We start from the raw sequence: 16,696 nt of genomic DNA, 5'->3' as shown, positions 1-16,696 counted from the left end.
AGTGCTGGATATGACAGCGCACTGGGGGTGGGAACTACCATCGGGCTGAAGTGGTAGCCTAACGGTAACAAGTGGTACTGCTGCTTTGTAAAAGGGGCCCTTAGCGCGCCTACAGCGCGACTTAGTAAACAGGGCCCTTAGTTATGTTTAAACAAATGAGAGATCTGCATAAAAGAAAATATTTTTTATTATTTTGACTTATGAAAACCACTTATCCCTGAAACATGCTCAAAACGGAATAATCCATTTGTACAAAAGAGATTAGGTGAAGATGGGATTCCATGCGCCCCAATGAAAGCAGAGTTTAATTTTATTTCCAATCTTTATAACACCAGGCTTCCCAAGGCAGGTTACAACAGTTAAGAAGATGAACCCATCAGTAAACAGGATATCCGCACTGAAATTTGGCCGTGTATTACTGTATTGTGTAGAACAGTGTAGAAAAATGAGCCCAAAATACAGCCTTTATTAGTGCTGTTTCCACCAGCTACAATTTTTGAAGCTGTTTTAGTGATATTCAGTTTTGATTTCATGACATTTATATCTACATATATGGGACACTTCCAAATAAATTAAGTTTAAAAAAAATATATTTTGTCCTCCACCTTTTAAGGCAGTACCTATCCCACTGGAACAGCTTTTGAGTTTTTCCAGATGGACCAAGCATATGCAGTCCATTATTTCTAGTAATCGTTTACTTTTTAATAGCGATTGCTACTGTTTTGGGTGTAGTTGTGACTCTGTCCACTGGCTTCAACAGATCGCCTCGTACCGCGTCTCCTGTCCTGTTCTCAGTCTAACATCCCATCCACCACGGTTTTATCCTCCCAACCCCCTTACCAGTTTCGGACACGCTGCGCTCTCCTCTGACGCAACTTCCTGCTTCCGGCAAGGCGGGATGTGTAGAGCAAGGAGGAACCTCCTGGTGTAGAGGGAGAGAGAGAAGTTGTGTTGTGTGATGTGTGTAGTAGTGTGTCATAGGGGACAGGGCACCGGAGAAGGGAAGCGGTGGGGTCGTTAGTGGGCGACCTTAGGTATGAGTTTGATCGGGGGGAGGAGGAGGGTGTTTGGGGGAGAGGTGCCGTCTCGCGGACAAGGAGGAGAGTGGAAGGCAGAGGGAGAGATGGCAGATTCTGCGGAGGGGAGGCCGATCCCCGAGTGCGTGTGAGGAGACCGGTCCCCCCCGATCCCCGAGTGCGTGTGAGGAGGAGGTGTCCTCTGCGTGGGAGAGTGTGAGTACAGTCGAATGCGTGCGACTTGGTAGCTTTGTATATCCCACCAGATTTATAAGCATGACGAGCAGAGACGTACAATATTTGCAGTTTGTATGTATGTTTTTTTTTTCCTTTTATTTAACTACTACCCCATTTTAGAACTCTCTGTCTAACTTCATTGGCTTTCTTCACAGAAACTTTTCAAATCATTGTACAGCAGAGAAATTTTGTAAATTAAGACTTATGTGCATTGAGGATTTTTTCCCCCTCAGTGGCTTACAGCATTTGTGGAAAAAAAAGCACAATCTCAGGAGTCCTGAAGAGAGGAGTTATTTTTTTTTCCAAACAAGCAAATTAATTCAGTGGACAAAAAAATCTAGTTAATCAAACAAAAGCAAGCAAACCTTCAAAGGAGGAAAAGATGCACCTTCTGTGATGGTAGCAACTCTGTGTAGAATGGAAAAAGTATGAGTTAGGTACCTTTTGTGGATACATTCGTTTGTAAAGTTTTTAAGGTGTTTAGGTTGTCACTTGTTTTGCTTTCCCATTTTTTTCTCTCATGAAAGTGCTTTTGTTTTCTTTCCTCTTGTTTAATGGTGTGAGGACCCATTGGCACTAGTTTTTCCTCCTCTTCCCTCTCAATTTAGTGTCAGCCTGCTTGGGGTTTCTGTTGTGTCTGTCTGAGTCCATCCCTTTTCCCCTCCTTTGTCTGTTGTATGTGATGGAACTCATGTTTGCTGAGTGGGAGGACGGTGAGAGGTTTTCATTTGAAGACTCAGACCGCTTTGAGGAAGACTCCTTATGCTCCTTTATATCTGAGGCGGAAAGCCTGTGCCAGAATTGGAGAGGATGGAGAAAGCAATCCGCTGGACCCAATTCACCCACTGTCAAAATGAAAGGTGAGAATGGTTATGCTCATACTGGGTTAAATTGAACAATGGTAAATTTAAGTATTTTATTTATAGGGGTGGAGAGCTTATATAGTGTTTATGTCCCTTTGCAGCCCAACCATATTTTCTTCTCATTGTTTGCTACATCTTCTTTACAAAGCTGGTCCTAGAGCTGTTCAGGAAAAAAAAATGCTGCATTATATAGTTTTGAATATTTTAACACCTTGCCCCAGGATTCAGGATAGTATATGGGTATCCAGAATAGCCATTTGGGAACCTGTAAAGGTTTCTATGGCATCCTGAACTGATGTTCAATAATCTTAATGTTCTGGGCTTGCAAAATATAGCGTAATTTCTGAATTAAGCATGTCAGGTACTTTGACATCTGCCCAGGATTTTGAATGACTGCTCAGATATTGCCTTATTTGTAATCTTTTTGTTCTCCATGGACACACAACGGGAAATAAGCCTTAATAAATGAAGCCCATTGAGGGAGAAGAGAAAGCAGTGCAACTATTCAGGAGATACTTGGTTAAAAAAAATTTATAAAAAAGATTTAAACAACCTGAAAGAAGAAAATTGAGGCCTGCAGCAGGAAGAGCCACCATAGACTTGCTACTCCTCTAGTAGATCTCTTTTTACAGAGACTGATGTTATCCAAATACACATCCCTTTTATCCCCCCCCCCCCCCAATCCCTCAGACCTGAGCCCTGTAGGAGGGGGATGTTTTGTAACAGCACTAAGGTGGTCTTTTACTATTCCTATGGACATCTCAGCATTTAGTGCCAGCTGAGTTTTAGTGCGAGCTAAAACCGCTATTGCACCTTAGTAAAAGACCCCCTAAATCTTCACTCTGATTTCTCATAAACCTTTTCAATAGCACAACATCTTGGTAATTTGTTGTTGCACACAAGTCTTTTGTCCCCCTTTCCCTTTTATGATGTTTATAACATAACAAATCCAAAAAAAGTCAAAATACTTCACAAGTTTTCAAATGATACACAATTTTTCGTCTGATTTTATTTGTGAATGGAGAAAAAAAAGCCCAGAGTAGCCACAAACTACTGAATGACCGTGTTTTCTCTAGGCTTTTTATTTATAAATGATTTTTATTGATGATCAGACATTCTAAACAGAATTATTATACACATACATTCTGTGATCGTGCTGACATTTCTGGTACATTGATTTACATCACATCTGTATCATCCCTTTTTTTAACATTTACCCCTTCCTTAATCCCTCCCCCCTTTATATCTCTTAACTTTGAGCTTCATACTTCATGGTAACAGGTACTTCCTTAATTTATCAGTTATCTTTAACACAAGTTCCACAAGGAGGGCATATCTTCTTGGTTCTCCTTGATCTAGAGCATTCCTAACTTATTGAGTACTGCACTTCTTGCTTTGTGAGAGATATTTTGCAAGTATAAGTTCCATATATTGATAAATTTCTTTCTTCTCTTTAAATTTCCATAAACCTCCCTAGCCTCCCACAGCATTAGCTTGTGGAGTCTATTCCTCCAGAGCCAAATAGAGGGTGGTTCTTCCTGTATCCAGCGTCTTAGTATGCACTTTTTGCCCACTGCAAATGCCTTACATAAAAATAACTCCAAGTTTTTGTCAGATATCCCATATGCATTGCTTTTATTCAAAAGTACTCCTCTCCAGGAGGGGAGTATCCTTTGCCCTTTCTCTAGGCTTTTTAAACTTTTGATGGGTCAGAAAACTTCCAAAATTTTCTTCACACTCACTTTATTACCACAATAATGATCTCCACTTTCTTTGTGTAATGATGTGTGCTGCTCCTGCACTTGCTCTCACCTTTCTGTACCAATTGTTTCAGTGCTTTCATCCTCATTCTGCAATCATCTTTTAAACACCAGCATGAGGTTGAAGCACTGTGAAGAAACCCCTGATGAATTTGTGGAGCAAAGTGGATGGCCTCTGGGTTACAAATAAGTTTCACCAACTTGAATTTTTTGGCATTCAGATATTTGCCACCTTTTGCTCATCCTCAAAAACTATTATTTTGACATTGCTTTGCTCTGGGGAAAAATTTGCAGACGTTATGAATATTAAAAGAAAAAATCTGTTCTAGAGAATGAATTCAATATGTGGAGGGTTTTATTGACCAATGAAAAGTTTGTGAGACTTATAGAAAACATACTCATTCGGTGTATCTCATGGCTACTGAGGGCTCTTTCGTCTATTTGAAGACAAAAAAAGAAAAAACATATAATTTGAAAACTTGTGAAGTGTTTTGATTTCTTTTTTTTATTATTTGCTGTTGATACAGTGAGTATTAAGTCCAATCTTTTTTGCCTGTATATTTGTATTTATAAAGTAACTCTTCGTGTAATATCTCTACAGTGATCTGTTTGATACTTTCAACTTACCAGAATATTATTGCTTAATTAGTTCCTGTCTGTAGTGTTCAAGCATGGTATCAATCAGTTATAAAAATGAATACTGATTGCATGAACCTAACTTATGAAACATGAAATAAAGTCTGGAAAAGGTAGAAAGAAGGGTATATATTAGGCAGATAATCTGTACACATTCTTATAACAGTGAACTAGAAATATATCCTGTGTTTATCTACCATCTATGTTGACAGACATTTCTCTGGATGCCTTTCACCATTGAAAGAGCAACAGGCAAATTCTCATATCTATTGACCAAGACGCTCGCTGTCATTGATTCCAGTGAATAACATTCTATATAAAAAAAATAGAAGTTTTCACCCCACCCTTGGGTCTACTGTAGTGATTGTCATCTTCTTAAATGATGCAGAGGTAGTTAGTAGTAGGAAGATGAGGGTCTCATGTGACCTGTGAGGTGTACTTTTGAATCTTTACTAGAACCCTTGGGTCTTGCAGATGTAAGTAAGCATGAGGAGACAGAATAAGTTGGACAACAGGCTTGTATATCACTGGCAGGACCCTTGTAAATGGTCTGGAAGGCAGCACCTGTATTGCCAATAATCTTGATCCCCTTTGAGCTGTGCATGGATATATACAACTTGAATCCTACAGTTTGCCTATATATGTTTAAGGCACTGTGATCATTTTTAAAATTCACAGGCCTTCACTTCTGGCTGCTACTCTTGTGTACCTTGAGACCATTAGCAAGGAAATGCCAACACGTTAAAAATGTTTATGGTCGTCAGAAGGATGCTTGGGTGCATAAAGAGAGGGATGATTAGCAGAATAATGGAAGTGATAGTGCTGTTGTATAAGGCTCTGGTGAGGCCCCATTTAGAGTACTGTGCAGTTCTGGAGACCGCACCTACGGAAGGATATAAACAGGATGGAATCGGTCCAGAGGGCAGCTACAAAGTTATAAGCGGTCTTGAACACAAAAAATATAGGGACAGACTTATGAACCTCAACATGTATATGCTGGAAGAGAGGAGGGAGAGAGGAGATATGATAGAGATGTTTAAATATCTCAAGGGCATTAATGTACAGGAAGTGAGCCTTTTTCAACTGAAGGGATATTCTGGAATGAGGGGACATACAATGAAGTTAAGAGGCTTAGGAGTAATCTAAGAAAGTATTATTTCACAGAAAGGGTGGTGGAAATGTGGAATGGCCTCCAGGTGGAGGTTATGGAGTTGAGGACTGTGTCAGAATTTAAGAAGGCATGGGATAAGCACGTGGGATCGCTTAGGAAAAGGAAGATTTAAGGGTTACTGAGGATGGGTAGACTGGATGGGTCATTTGGCCTTTATCTGCTGTCATGTTTCTATGTTGCTCCTGGTACAGGCAAGTGATTGGAAGCACAGTTTAAGGGACCCTACCATTATTACTTCCCCCCTGCACCCTATTTAGCATGGTGTTCATTCTGCACTTGCCCAGAATCTTCCTCCCTGGATGTGGCTGAACATTGAGTCTAGCATCACCTGCAGTGCTATGCATCTTGATTGATCTGCTCTTGCAGGACTCTGCGGCTTCCACTTTCCTTTGCCCAATGCTGCTCACTGAAGACCCTGACACTACTGTATGTCTGCTGTCTACTGGTCCTCCTGCCTAAAGCTGCAACCTGACAAGGGTAAAAATAAACATTAGGCCATTCTGCTGCCAACTTGAACTTACTTCTTAAAGGGGCCTCAATAGAGAGTAGGCAAAAAATGTCAGTATTGTGATTGCTGTATTAGTCCATATGCATAAGTAATAAAAACAAACAAAATTCTTCACTACTTTCACATTCCTTTAGAATACTTATATCTGAATCATAGACTTAAGACATTGATGTGATCAAGAAATATAAAATGGTAATTCAACATGACAAAACTTATTAGGATACACATAGAGGTGTATTTTCAAAGCACTTAGACTTACAAAGTTACACAGCAACCTATGGAACCTTATAAGTCTAAGTGCTTTGAAAATGAGCCCCATAGAGGCATATTTTCAAAGCACTTAGCCTTCCAAAGTTCCATAGGTTTCTAAGTGCTTTGAAAATATGCCTCTTAGTCAAATAGAACTTGTTGTCATCTTTTTGTGCCTTTGAATTGCACAGGATGAAATCTGACTTAATCATGTTCCACTGGAATCAGCAAAAATACTTTTGTCCATTGGGAAACCAGGGAGTCTTACTGTTCCATGCAGATAAATGACTTGTGGATGGCTCTGGATTAAGTTCATTATGCAAAAAGGAATTTGTCTTGCAGTACTAATGTGAAGGATTCATTACTTCTAATCTGCTTTTGTTTTTTAATCTTTGAGATGGGTAATGTTTAGAAAATTTTGAAAAACTGAAGAGGAATTTTTAGTCTGGGTATGTGGTGTATCAAGAAGTTTTGTTTTTTTTTGCTAGATGGATTAAGCTGTGCTAAATGCAATTTTTTTTCTGTTTTTTCTGCATGGCTATCTTGATTCTCCTGATTGTTACGCTGTGGTTTCTGTATGTTTGATATAATATTTTACAAGTTACAATATTCTTGTGAGCCACAAATCAACATTTGTTGCATCATTTTTAAGGACTAGGAGGAGATGGTGTGTAAACAAGATTTTTGTTGCTAAGATCATGAGACTTTTTTTTTTTTTTTTGCAGTAGTGGAAATGTTCTGCAGTGTTATGATATCCCATGAGGCATTAATCCTCTAAGATGTTTAGGAGTTTGGGTTAAAAATAGAGCTTTACCAAATAGCATATTTTATGATTCGTCCGAAAACGAATAATGAAAAATATTATTTGTCCAAATACGAATAATGGGCATTGAGCTTAACGTAACAAATAATAATAATAAAAAAAAACCCATGTGAAATCAGTGATTGTGTTTATTTCAGTAGGATTTAACACAGTAGAGCCCCAGATTATTTATATTCAAATTTAAATCTCTTTTCGGGCAAATATTAATTTGTTTGGGGCACTATGGAGGACTGAATTGAATACGAATATTCGGTACAGCCCTAGTTAAAAATAGAATATTTTAAGTGCAAATTATTACAGTATTAGGAATCCCTTATTAATCTTTTTCTTGCTCCTTGTATTCTTGTGACTGTTTTCAAGAGGATCTCCCAGCTCAAAGGTGAGCAAGGCTGTTTATCGGTCACAAACAAGTCTGAATTTTTAGGTTATCAAATAGTACAGATGTGCTGAACTCACATTTTATGTATGTTGCTTAACCTGAAAATGGGAAGTATTTCTGACCCTCAAGAACCAGAATTGCTTATGCTATCCTAGTTCCAGCTGGCTAAAGGTTGGGAGAAAGACTTCTTTGAACCTTTCAGTACCTTGCTTTGCCAGCTTAGGTTGTTGATCTTGTACTATCAGTTGTCTTCCTCCAAGGCCAATCCTGCCTTATTAAGTAGCATAGCCAAGATGCAACCTTGTTGTGAATCCACAGGGCTGTCACATAAGCCCTCTGGTTTGAAAGGATTTTGTCTAGAAGTGCGTACTAAAATGCTATACCCATTTCAGGTTAGGAAATTGAATATTGGCTATTTCTTTTTCTGTGTTTCAGGCCATTGAATTGATTTTATGATTGTTTTCTTTGTTTTAAAATAATCGTTCAACTGGCACAGTTATAGGTCAGCATAATTTGCTTCAAGAATGTAGTGCTATTTGTTTGGAAGAATAACCTAAAGCTGTGCTTGGATAAGGTTCTTGCATAAAGTAACTGTAATACATTGACTGTCTTGTGAGGTTAAGGGGAAGCAGACATTCACCATTGCCATGGGAAGTATTCTTTGTTTGTGGTGAAAGAAGTATTGATTTATAAAACCAAGGGGCATGTTTACTAAATGTTAATGCACGCTATCTGCAACTGCATCCATAGCACACTGCCATTGCATCAATTTCTTATGTTTAGTAAACATTCCCCTAAATAACATTTAAAACGTGGATGATCATGTGGTCAGGAAGGAACCTTTTCACTACTGAATTGCTGTTACAGGTGTACCGGATGTGATAGTCTTGTGGTCTTTCTCTGGATTACACCTGAAGGTAACTGTTAGGTCAGGGGTGGGCAACCTATATCCACAGAGGGCTGCATTGTAGGCTGCAACATTACGTAAGTTTGGAACCGGAAATGCAGAGTTTTATAATCATGTGATTAAATAAATTAAAAACGATGGAAACAAAACTACCAGATTAGCTGTTCTGAAAATATTTGTGTAATGCAGTACTTAAAATCGCCAAAACGCAGAGGTCACGTGATGCACTAGAGAGTGAAGGACGTGGTTCTGTGCTCTCTTAGGCCCATCCGCCAATTTTATGCAATTTTAGATTGCAAAGTGCTGAACTCGAGCCCTAATATCGATATTACAAGAAGCTGAGGGTCCAATGGATAAATTCGTGGAATCGCAGGGTAAAGGCTTGCCAACCCGCAGCGGAAAACGAGAGAAAGAAAAGTTGAAAACTCCGAACGGAGAAGACGGGCCGGCAAAACGTGAAAGTTTCATCTTCACGCCGGAACAATTAAAACAAATCACAGAAGCAGTGAGCCTAGCGCTGGAGCCGAGACTCGCACAGCTGTCGGCACAAATCGCCACACTTACATCTTCTCTGTCAGAAACTACAGCACGGACCGGCGAAACAGAGCGTCGTGTCTCTGAGCTAGAAGACATGTGCGCTCCCATGGCGGCACGGATAAAACAGCAAGAAACCACAATTGAAAATCTACTGACCAAAGTTGATGATCTGGAGAGCAGATCGCGGCGAGCAAATCTTCGCATTGTGGGGCTTCCAGAGTCGGTGAGTGATAGAGTCCTGGCCACGGAACTGGAGCAATGGCTTAAAAGAGAGTTCGCCCTCTCAGACAGCATGGGCCCGCTGTGTTTAGAGCGGGCACATCGAGTGGGCCGACTACAAGATGGCCGCCAGTCACCGCGAGTAGTTCTCATAAAAGTGCACAATTATATCCACAAGGACGAAATCCTGAGGGGGTATCGTCAGAAGAGAGAAATGACTAAATATGAAGGGAAGCTCATACGAATCTTCCAGGACTATTCAGCTGGTTTACAAGATAAAAGGAAAAAATTTAACCCAGCGTGTCAACGTCTGCATGCTTTACAAGTTAAATTTATGCTTCTTTATCCTGCAATTTTGAAAATCAAAAACGGCAATGGTTGGCAGGTTTTTTCCAGTGCTGCAGAGGCGGATGCCTATGTTAAAAAATTGGATGATGCTCAGCTAAATGCGGAAGGAGCAACTGCAGCCACTTGAAAGACTGGGACTCAAAGAGAGTGAAGGACTAATATATTAATGTCTGTAACAGGTATTTGAATTGTAAGCATTACCGGATGTACGGGCTTGAGTTTGGCATTACTTGTTTGTATATGGCGGGGGGGCCTTTAGCATGGAAGTGACCCATTCCCGTTGTAAATGACGGGAACGACTTGTGTAGGCAGGGTAGGGGGGGCTAGAAGGGTGGGAAGGGTAAGCAGGGGAGGGGGGGTAAATTGGGGGGGGGGGGATAATAGCCTCAGGAATTTGGGTAACTTATCGGATTGCAGCTGGAGCTTGCTCCCGCGGAATGGAGATTTGATTTCCCCGGGGAGAAGGGCTGGGCTCCTTGGGGAGGACAAATGGTGTAACGTGGACATGCCTAGATACAGCGGGAAACTCTGATAGAGCACGTGTGCGCTTGATGTCTTGGAATGTGTCGGGAATTTCATCCCCGATTAAACGGGCCAAGATATTGGCGCAACTGAAGCGGCACAAGGTTTCTATTGCCTGTCTTCAGGAGACGAAACTGACTGATCTGGAGCATGAAAAACTCAAGCGTCAATGGGTGGGAGAGTGTTTTTATTCTTCTTCGGGAGCCAAAAGAGGTGGAGTAGTGATTCTGATTAGGAAGGGGCTGCTTTGTGATCCCAGGTTGATATACAAAGACCAAGAGGGCAGGGTGATTCTTTTGCAGCTAACTCTATCGGGGCAAAAATTGTATCTATGTGCTGTGTATGGCCCAAACTCCCATTCCCCTATATTTTTTAAATCCTTGATATCCCTGGGTCTGCGATACTCGGACGCCCCATGGGTGTGGGCCGGGGACTTCAATCAGGTCATGGACCCAGGGGTGGATAGGACTGCCGGACGACAACAGAGTGAGGCACGGGGGGGAGGGGCACTCCAATCTCTGTGTCGTTCCTTGGATTTGATTGACCCCTGGAGGTTACTTCACCCATCGGAAACTGACTATACTCATCAATCTAGAGTACACCAATCATGGTCGAGATTAGACTACATTCTGATGCACCACTCATTATTTACCAAAGTCACTCATACCGAGATAGGCCCCATGGAGGTTACTGATCACTCGTTGATTTGGGTGGATATGAGGTTCTCGCTCACGGGTATAGGGGGTTCTGCTTGGAGATTTCCATCCTTTTTATATCAAGATCAAAAATTTAAAGAATATATTGTAGCCCAATGGGAACAATATGTAGAATTTAACTTGGAGTCCTGTGAGTCCCCCTTAGTTTTTTGGGAAGCGTCGAAGGCAGTACTGAGGGGGGCTACGATAGCGTACATGAGTGCCAGAAATAAGAAACTTTCAGCAGGTATAGTTCACTTAGAACGTCAGTTACGCCAGGCCAAAAAAGGGTATTTACAAAGACCCTCACTGGAGACCCGTGAGCTTTGGTCTTCCACAAAGGTGGCCCTGGACTCCCTAATCCACGAAAAAACTCAGAAAAGTTTTACAGCAAGAGGGTTCAATTTCCGCAGATATGGGAATAAGCCGGGTAGGCTGTTGGCCCAGATGGTGAGAATCCGGGGGCGGAGAAAACTGATCACGTTGGTTGCAGCCCCCAATGGGGCCAGAATTAGTACCACGGAAGGGATTGTAAAAGAGTTTCACGACTATTTTTCTAACTTATACTCTGGGAAGGGGGACATAACTGACATGGCAGTGGAGGACTATTTGAGGGACGCTGGGCTCCCCCGGCTTTCCATATCGGCCAGAGAGGCGCTTTCAAAACCGCTACAGGCTCAAGAAGTGCAGAGGGTATTAAGAGCTTTACCTCTGGGGTCGGCGCCGGGGCCCGATGGGTTCTCGGCAGAATACTATAAGACTCTTCCACCACAGTTTATAGGCCCTCTAATTGAATATTTTGAGGAGGTGATAGAACAAGGGGGGCTCCCAAGGGGAGGTAACGAGGCGCTAGTGACGTTAATTCCAAAGCCGGGCAAGCCGGGGGATAGGGTGGAGTCATACCACCCTATCTCCCTTATTAACGTGGATCTTAAAATTCTGGCTCGAATCTTGGCGGATCGCCTCACACCCTACATGGGGACGTTGATTGGGGCCCATCAGGTAGGTTTTATGAAAAACAGGAACTCAGTGATTAATGTACGGAAAGTACTTTTGGCCATTGCACATTGCCAAGCAAGGGATCGGGACCTCTTACTGGTTAGTTTAGATGCTGAAAAGGCGTTTGATAAAGTACAGTGGAGGTACCTATTCCAAGTATTAGATTACATAGGTGTGGGAGGATGGTTCCTAGATGCTGTAAAAATACTCTACAAAGACCCAGTAGCCAGAATTTTAGTCAATGAGTCGAAATCCCCTCCGATTCAAATAAGAGCAGGAACAAGACAGGGGTGCCCCCTTTTTATTTCTGTTGTATTTGGAGCCCTTATTGAGGACCATCGAGGTCGACCCGGATATTGAGGGAGTCCAATTGCCAAATCACTCGGTAAAAGTTTTGTCCTTCGCGGATGACATATTTTTGACCTTGACTGACCCCCACAATTCTTTAAATAGAGTCTTGGCAGCTATTGATGAGTTTGGGCTATACTCGGGACTCTCGTTGAATTTAAAGAAATCTTTTGCTTTGCCCTCAGCGGAGAGGATACGAGGGAACTGGGGGGACTCTTTTCCGCTTCAGTGGGTGCAGGAGGAGGTGACGTATCTGGGTGTGAGGATTCCAATTGACCTGGACTCTTTATACGAGAGGAACATGGTACACTTAAAAAAGAGGGTGACACAATCGTTGTTGAATTGGCAGGATTTGCCCATTTCTTTGATGGGCAGGGTAGCACTCTACAATATGGTCTTGTTCCCTGTCTGGATTTATGCTTATCAAACTTTGCCCATGTTCCTGACCTCAAAAGATGATAAATGGCTGAGGTCAAAATTAAATGTGTTTTTGTGGCAGGGAAAGAGGGCACGCATGACAATCAACAGGGCAATTCTCCCAAGAACACAGGGTGGGTTGAGTTTGATGGATCTACGTATGTTTTCGGTGGCTAGTGGTATGCGCCACATTTCAGATTGGTTCCGAGCCACTGAACATTTTTCCCTCACGGCTGCTGAGACGAGTTGGTTTGAACCTTTGCATTTCTCCAGCTGGCTTCATCAGGCGAGGGGGCGGAACCCGGATTTGGGTGTGGCTTCTGCCATACTCAGTCCCTTGCGACAGACGTGGAGGTGGCTCTGTAGGTTTTTTACATTGAATAAATTGGTGTCCCCACTGCTGCCTATAAGAGGTAATCCGGAATTCCCAGTGGGAGACTCCTCTGGGACTTTTAGAGACTGGAGGTCCAAGGGTGTCACTTATTTGAGCCACGTGGTGTCAGAACAGGGAGGGATGAAAACTATGTCTGATATCAGTGGAGAATTCCACCTGGGAAAGAGGGATCCTTTTGCATTTATACAGTTAAGTCACTATGTTAACTCATTACCTAAGAATGATTTATCTGTAAAAGTTTGGGAGTGTTTAAATTCAATGTTGGCTCTTGAGGCACAGGGAAAGATTCTGCTGAAGTACTTTCACTCACTCCTAAGAGAGCATCTACAGTCCACAGACTTTACCCGGATGGCACAACAATGGACTAAGGAGCTGGCCTTCTCGGTGAACCCGGAGAGTATCAAAAATGCATTGATGGGCACATACAAACTGACAGAAAATGCCTGCTGGTGGAAATTACAGTATAAGTTTCTGTTCCGTCTTCATGTGTCACCGAGAAGAGCGTTCCGAGCTACCTTGCGAGACTCAGATGTATGCCCTAAATGTGGGAAAGACAATGCAAATTTGGGCCACATGTTTTGGAACTGTATAGGTATTCAGAAGTTTTGGAAGTCATTAGCGCTGCAAGTCTCCTCGATGTGGGGCACAAGGTGGCACATTTCTCCAGGTCAGTTGTTTGGTGTCTACAACATGCGGGGAGCGGCCAAGACAGGCTCTCGAGGCTTTCTGCACAGAGCTGTGTTGATGGCAAAAAAACTAATTTTACAACTGTGGTTGACTCCAGACATCCCAACAGTATCGCATTGGCGATCGGCGATGATTTACATGTGCTCATTTGAACGTAGCGGAATTACGGATCTGGCAGGGTCCAGGGGGGACAAATTCTGTTCTGTCTGGGCACCGTTTTGGGACACTTTAACTCCAGTGGCTCGCAGTAGAGTGTTAAATTCCTGAGGTTGGGGGGGGGGGGGTAGGCGTTGGGGAGGGAAGGGAGAGAGACGGGAGATGGGAGGAAAATGTTATAAAATGTTTACGTTTGTGGTTTGGACTGAATAAGGATATGTGTGGTACTGTATACATTGTACGATGGATCAGAGCAATATCCTGGTTGGTGTATTATGTTCAATAAACATGAGATTCAAAAAAAAAAAAAAAAAAAATCGCCAAAACGCTGGTTAATAATGTTTTCTGGATATACTTCCTATGGTCTTGCAGACCACATAAAATTCAATGGCAGGCTCCATTTGACCCGGGTGCCACAGGTTGCCTACCCCCTGTGTTAGGTATTGAAGGACTCCACGTACCCTAATCCCTTCTTTCATGTGCTGCATTGTTTACTTTTCTTAGTCCTACTACTCCCAAACTGTAATCCTTTACCCCTGGATTCCACACGGAGATATGCATGTAACTTAATTGGCGTAACAAGGTAATTAGCATTTTTAACAGCACTTAAATTGTAACGAACACTAATTCTACATGATATTCTTATGTATCTTTGTTATGGTTCTGAATTTCTTATTCCGTCAGTATGATTGCCGTGATATTCTTATGCACCTTATCCGAATCTGTATTCTGATATTCTTATTCCATTAATGCGAATGTTGTTGTAACATATTGTAAGCCACATTGAGCCTGCAAATAGGTGGTAAAATGTGGGATACAAATGCAGCAAATAAATAATTGGCAATAATTACAATTTATGCACGGAAATCACTAAGCATATTCTATAAAGAACAGCACCAAAATTACAAAGTGCGCAGTTTAAAATAAACGTGCGCAGCCTAAAAGGGTGTGTTTATGGGCATATTTATGAGTGTTTTGTGAGCATTTCAAACTTTCCATGCATAATTACAGAATACGGGTCAGTAGTTTTACAACAGGCTTTTTTTGACGTAAATGGATGTGTGTAGATTTAGGCACTACGGTATCGACTAAGCGTATTCTATACACCGCGCCTAAATCTAGGAGTGGAGGAGTAGCCTAGTGGTTAGTGCAGTGGACTTTGATCCTGGGGAACTGAGTTTGATTCCCACTGCAGCTCCTTGTGACTCTGGGTAAGTCACTTAATCCTCCATTGCCCCTGGTATTTATTTTGTTACATTTGTACCCCGCGCTTTCCCACTCATGGCAGGCTCAATGCAGCAGGCGATGGAAGGTTAAGTGACTTGCCCAGAGTCACAAGGAGCTGCCTGTGCCGGGAATCGAACTCAGTTCCCCAGGACCAAAGTCCACCACCCTAACCACTAGGCCACTCCTCCTTACAAAATAAGTACCTGAATATATGTAAACTGCTTTGAACGTAGTTGCAAAAAGTCCCATTTCCCTTTCCCCCTTATAGAAACTGCTTAAATCTGTGTGGATGTTTGAGGCACCATATATAGAATCTGGCCTTTAATGTCTGAAAAATGGGTAGTGGTAGTGATGACAATCTTGAGAGGGCACTGGGTGTTGTAGAAAGCAGTTGGCAGCACTTTTCACTGATGTGCTACTGACCTAATGCCCTGGTTTAGCACTAAGGGGCCGATGAGCAGAAGCAAAATGCAGACGCTAGAGGCCAAGAGCAACGTACTAGCGCCCGCGTTTCCTCCCGCCCAATGATCAGTGCCAGTGAATGCATGTAACAATGCGCTTGCCAAATCTGAACGCAATGAGCATGCAAATGCATGCAAAACAGGGCATTATTCCTCTGCAGTGCTCAGTATTGTGCCAAACATTGGAGCTGCTCCCGTAGCAAACCCTAGAGCAGCTCAGAGCTGGTATTAGAGTTTGCCGAGCATTGGGGAGGAATGGGGAACCCTGTCCATCATGCATTTGCATGCTTGCAGGCCCCCCCGTAACAGGACCAGAACCCGAACCTCTCCCCCCCCCCCCCCACCCACACACAGGAGCCCTGACCCCTACCCACTTCACATTCAAAAAATAAGGCCCTGGTGGCCCAGTGGGCTGCAAACCCAACCCCCAAAAAAGTGTTGCTATCTAATCAAGCATGAAAAGCATCTCTGTGAAAATGAAATGTTATTTCATTTTTCTAAGCCGCTGTTCCAAAAAAAGTATGCTCAGAGTGAACATAGAATAACATATCAAAAGCATAAAAATCAGACTTGTTGACAGAGTTGTGGAGTCAGTCAGTAAAAATGTACTGACTACAGCTTCAAACTACCTGGAGGTCTAGCAGCCCCCTCTCCCATACCATAACGGTGGAGGAGGGAGTAGCACACTCCCTCCTCTTCATTGCCGCATACTCTGCCCAGTGTATTCTGTGATGCACTGGATGGGGCATCCCTACATTCTAGGCAGGGATAGGTGCCACCATTTTGGAGGCAGCACTGAAGAGGAGGGAATGTGCTACCTCAATAATTATATGCTAAAAACCAATTGATGTCAGTTGGTGTTCATAAAGATATGCTTGTTCATCTGGCTGCATGTTATTTTGTAAGGCTTGATGCTCAAAAGGGAGAATTGCTATGGATGTGTAAGGGTCATTACAAAAAGTTGTGCGTGGAATTATAGAATACAGCTTCAGTTAACCTATCTTGGGTGTTAGCATTTACATTGGGTTTCAGCAGGTGTTAAGTCTGGTGCCTAAAGTTTATAGAATCGTGCTTTGCGATATTTATCTATTTTTTTTAAATGCTGAAGTTTGAACACTATCTACTGAAACCAGCCCT

The 16,696-nt window shown here is 42.4% G+C and overlaps 1 protein-coding gene across 2 annotated transcripts in view; it reads left to right on the top strand.

Moving 5' to 3' along the window:
• The first annotated feature begins 862 nt into the window (after positions 1 to 862).
• The window catches only part of ZSWIM8 (zinc finger SWIM-type containing 8), a 279,619-nt gene continuing 263,785 nt past the window's right edge, over positions 863 to 16,696 (top strand). The window contains exon 1 of one of the 2 annotated variants that reach the window (XM_030203397.1): positions 863 to 2,113. In XM_030203397.1, coding sequence (XP_030059257.1) covers positions 1,936 to 2,113 — 178 coding nt within the window. In that variant the 5' untranslated portion in view covers positions 863 to 1,935. The remainder of the gene's footprint in view (positions 2,114 to 16,696) is intronic. The other variant, XM_030203396.1, reaches the window with a different exon arrangement.

Source organism: Microcaecilia unicolor, chromosome 5, assembly GCF_901765095.1.
Source record: "Microcaecilia unicolor chromosome 5, aMicUni1.1, whole genome shotgun sequence".
NCBI lineage: Eukaryota > Metazoa > Chordata > Amphibia > Gymnophiona > Siphonopidae > Microcaecilia > Microcaecilia unicolor.
The sequence above is the reverse complement of the archived record's forward strand: the minus strand, read 5'-3'. Positions and strand labels throughout refer to the sequence as shown.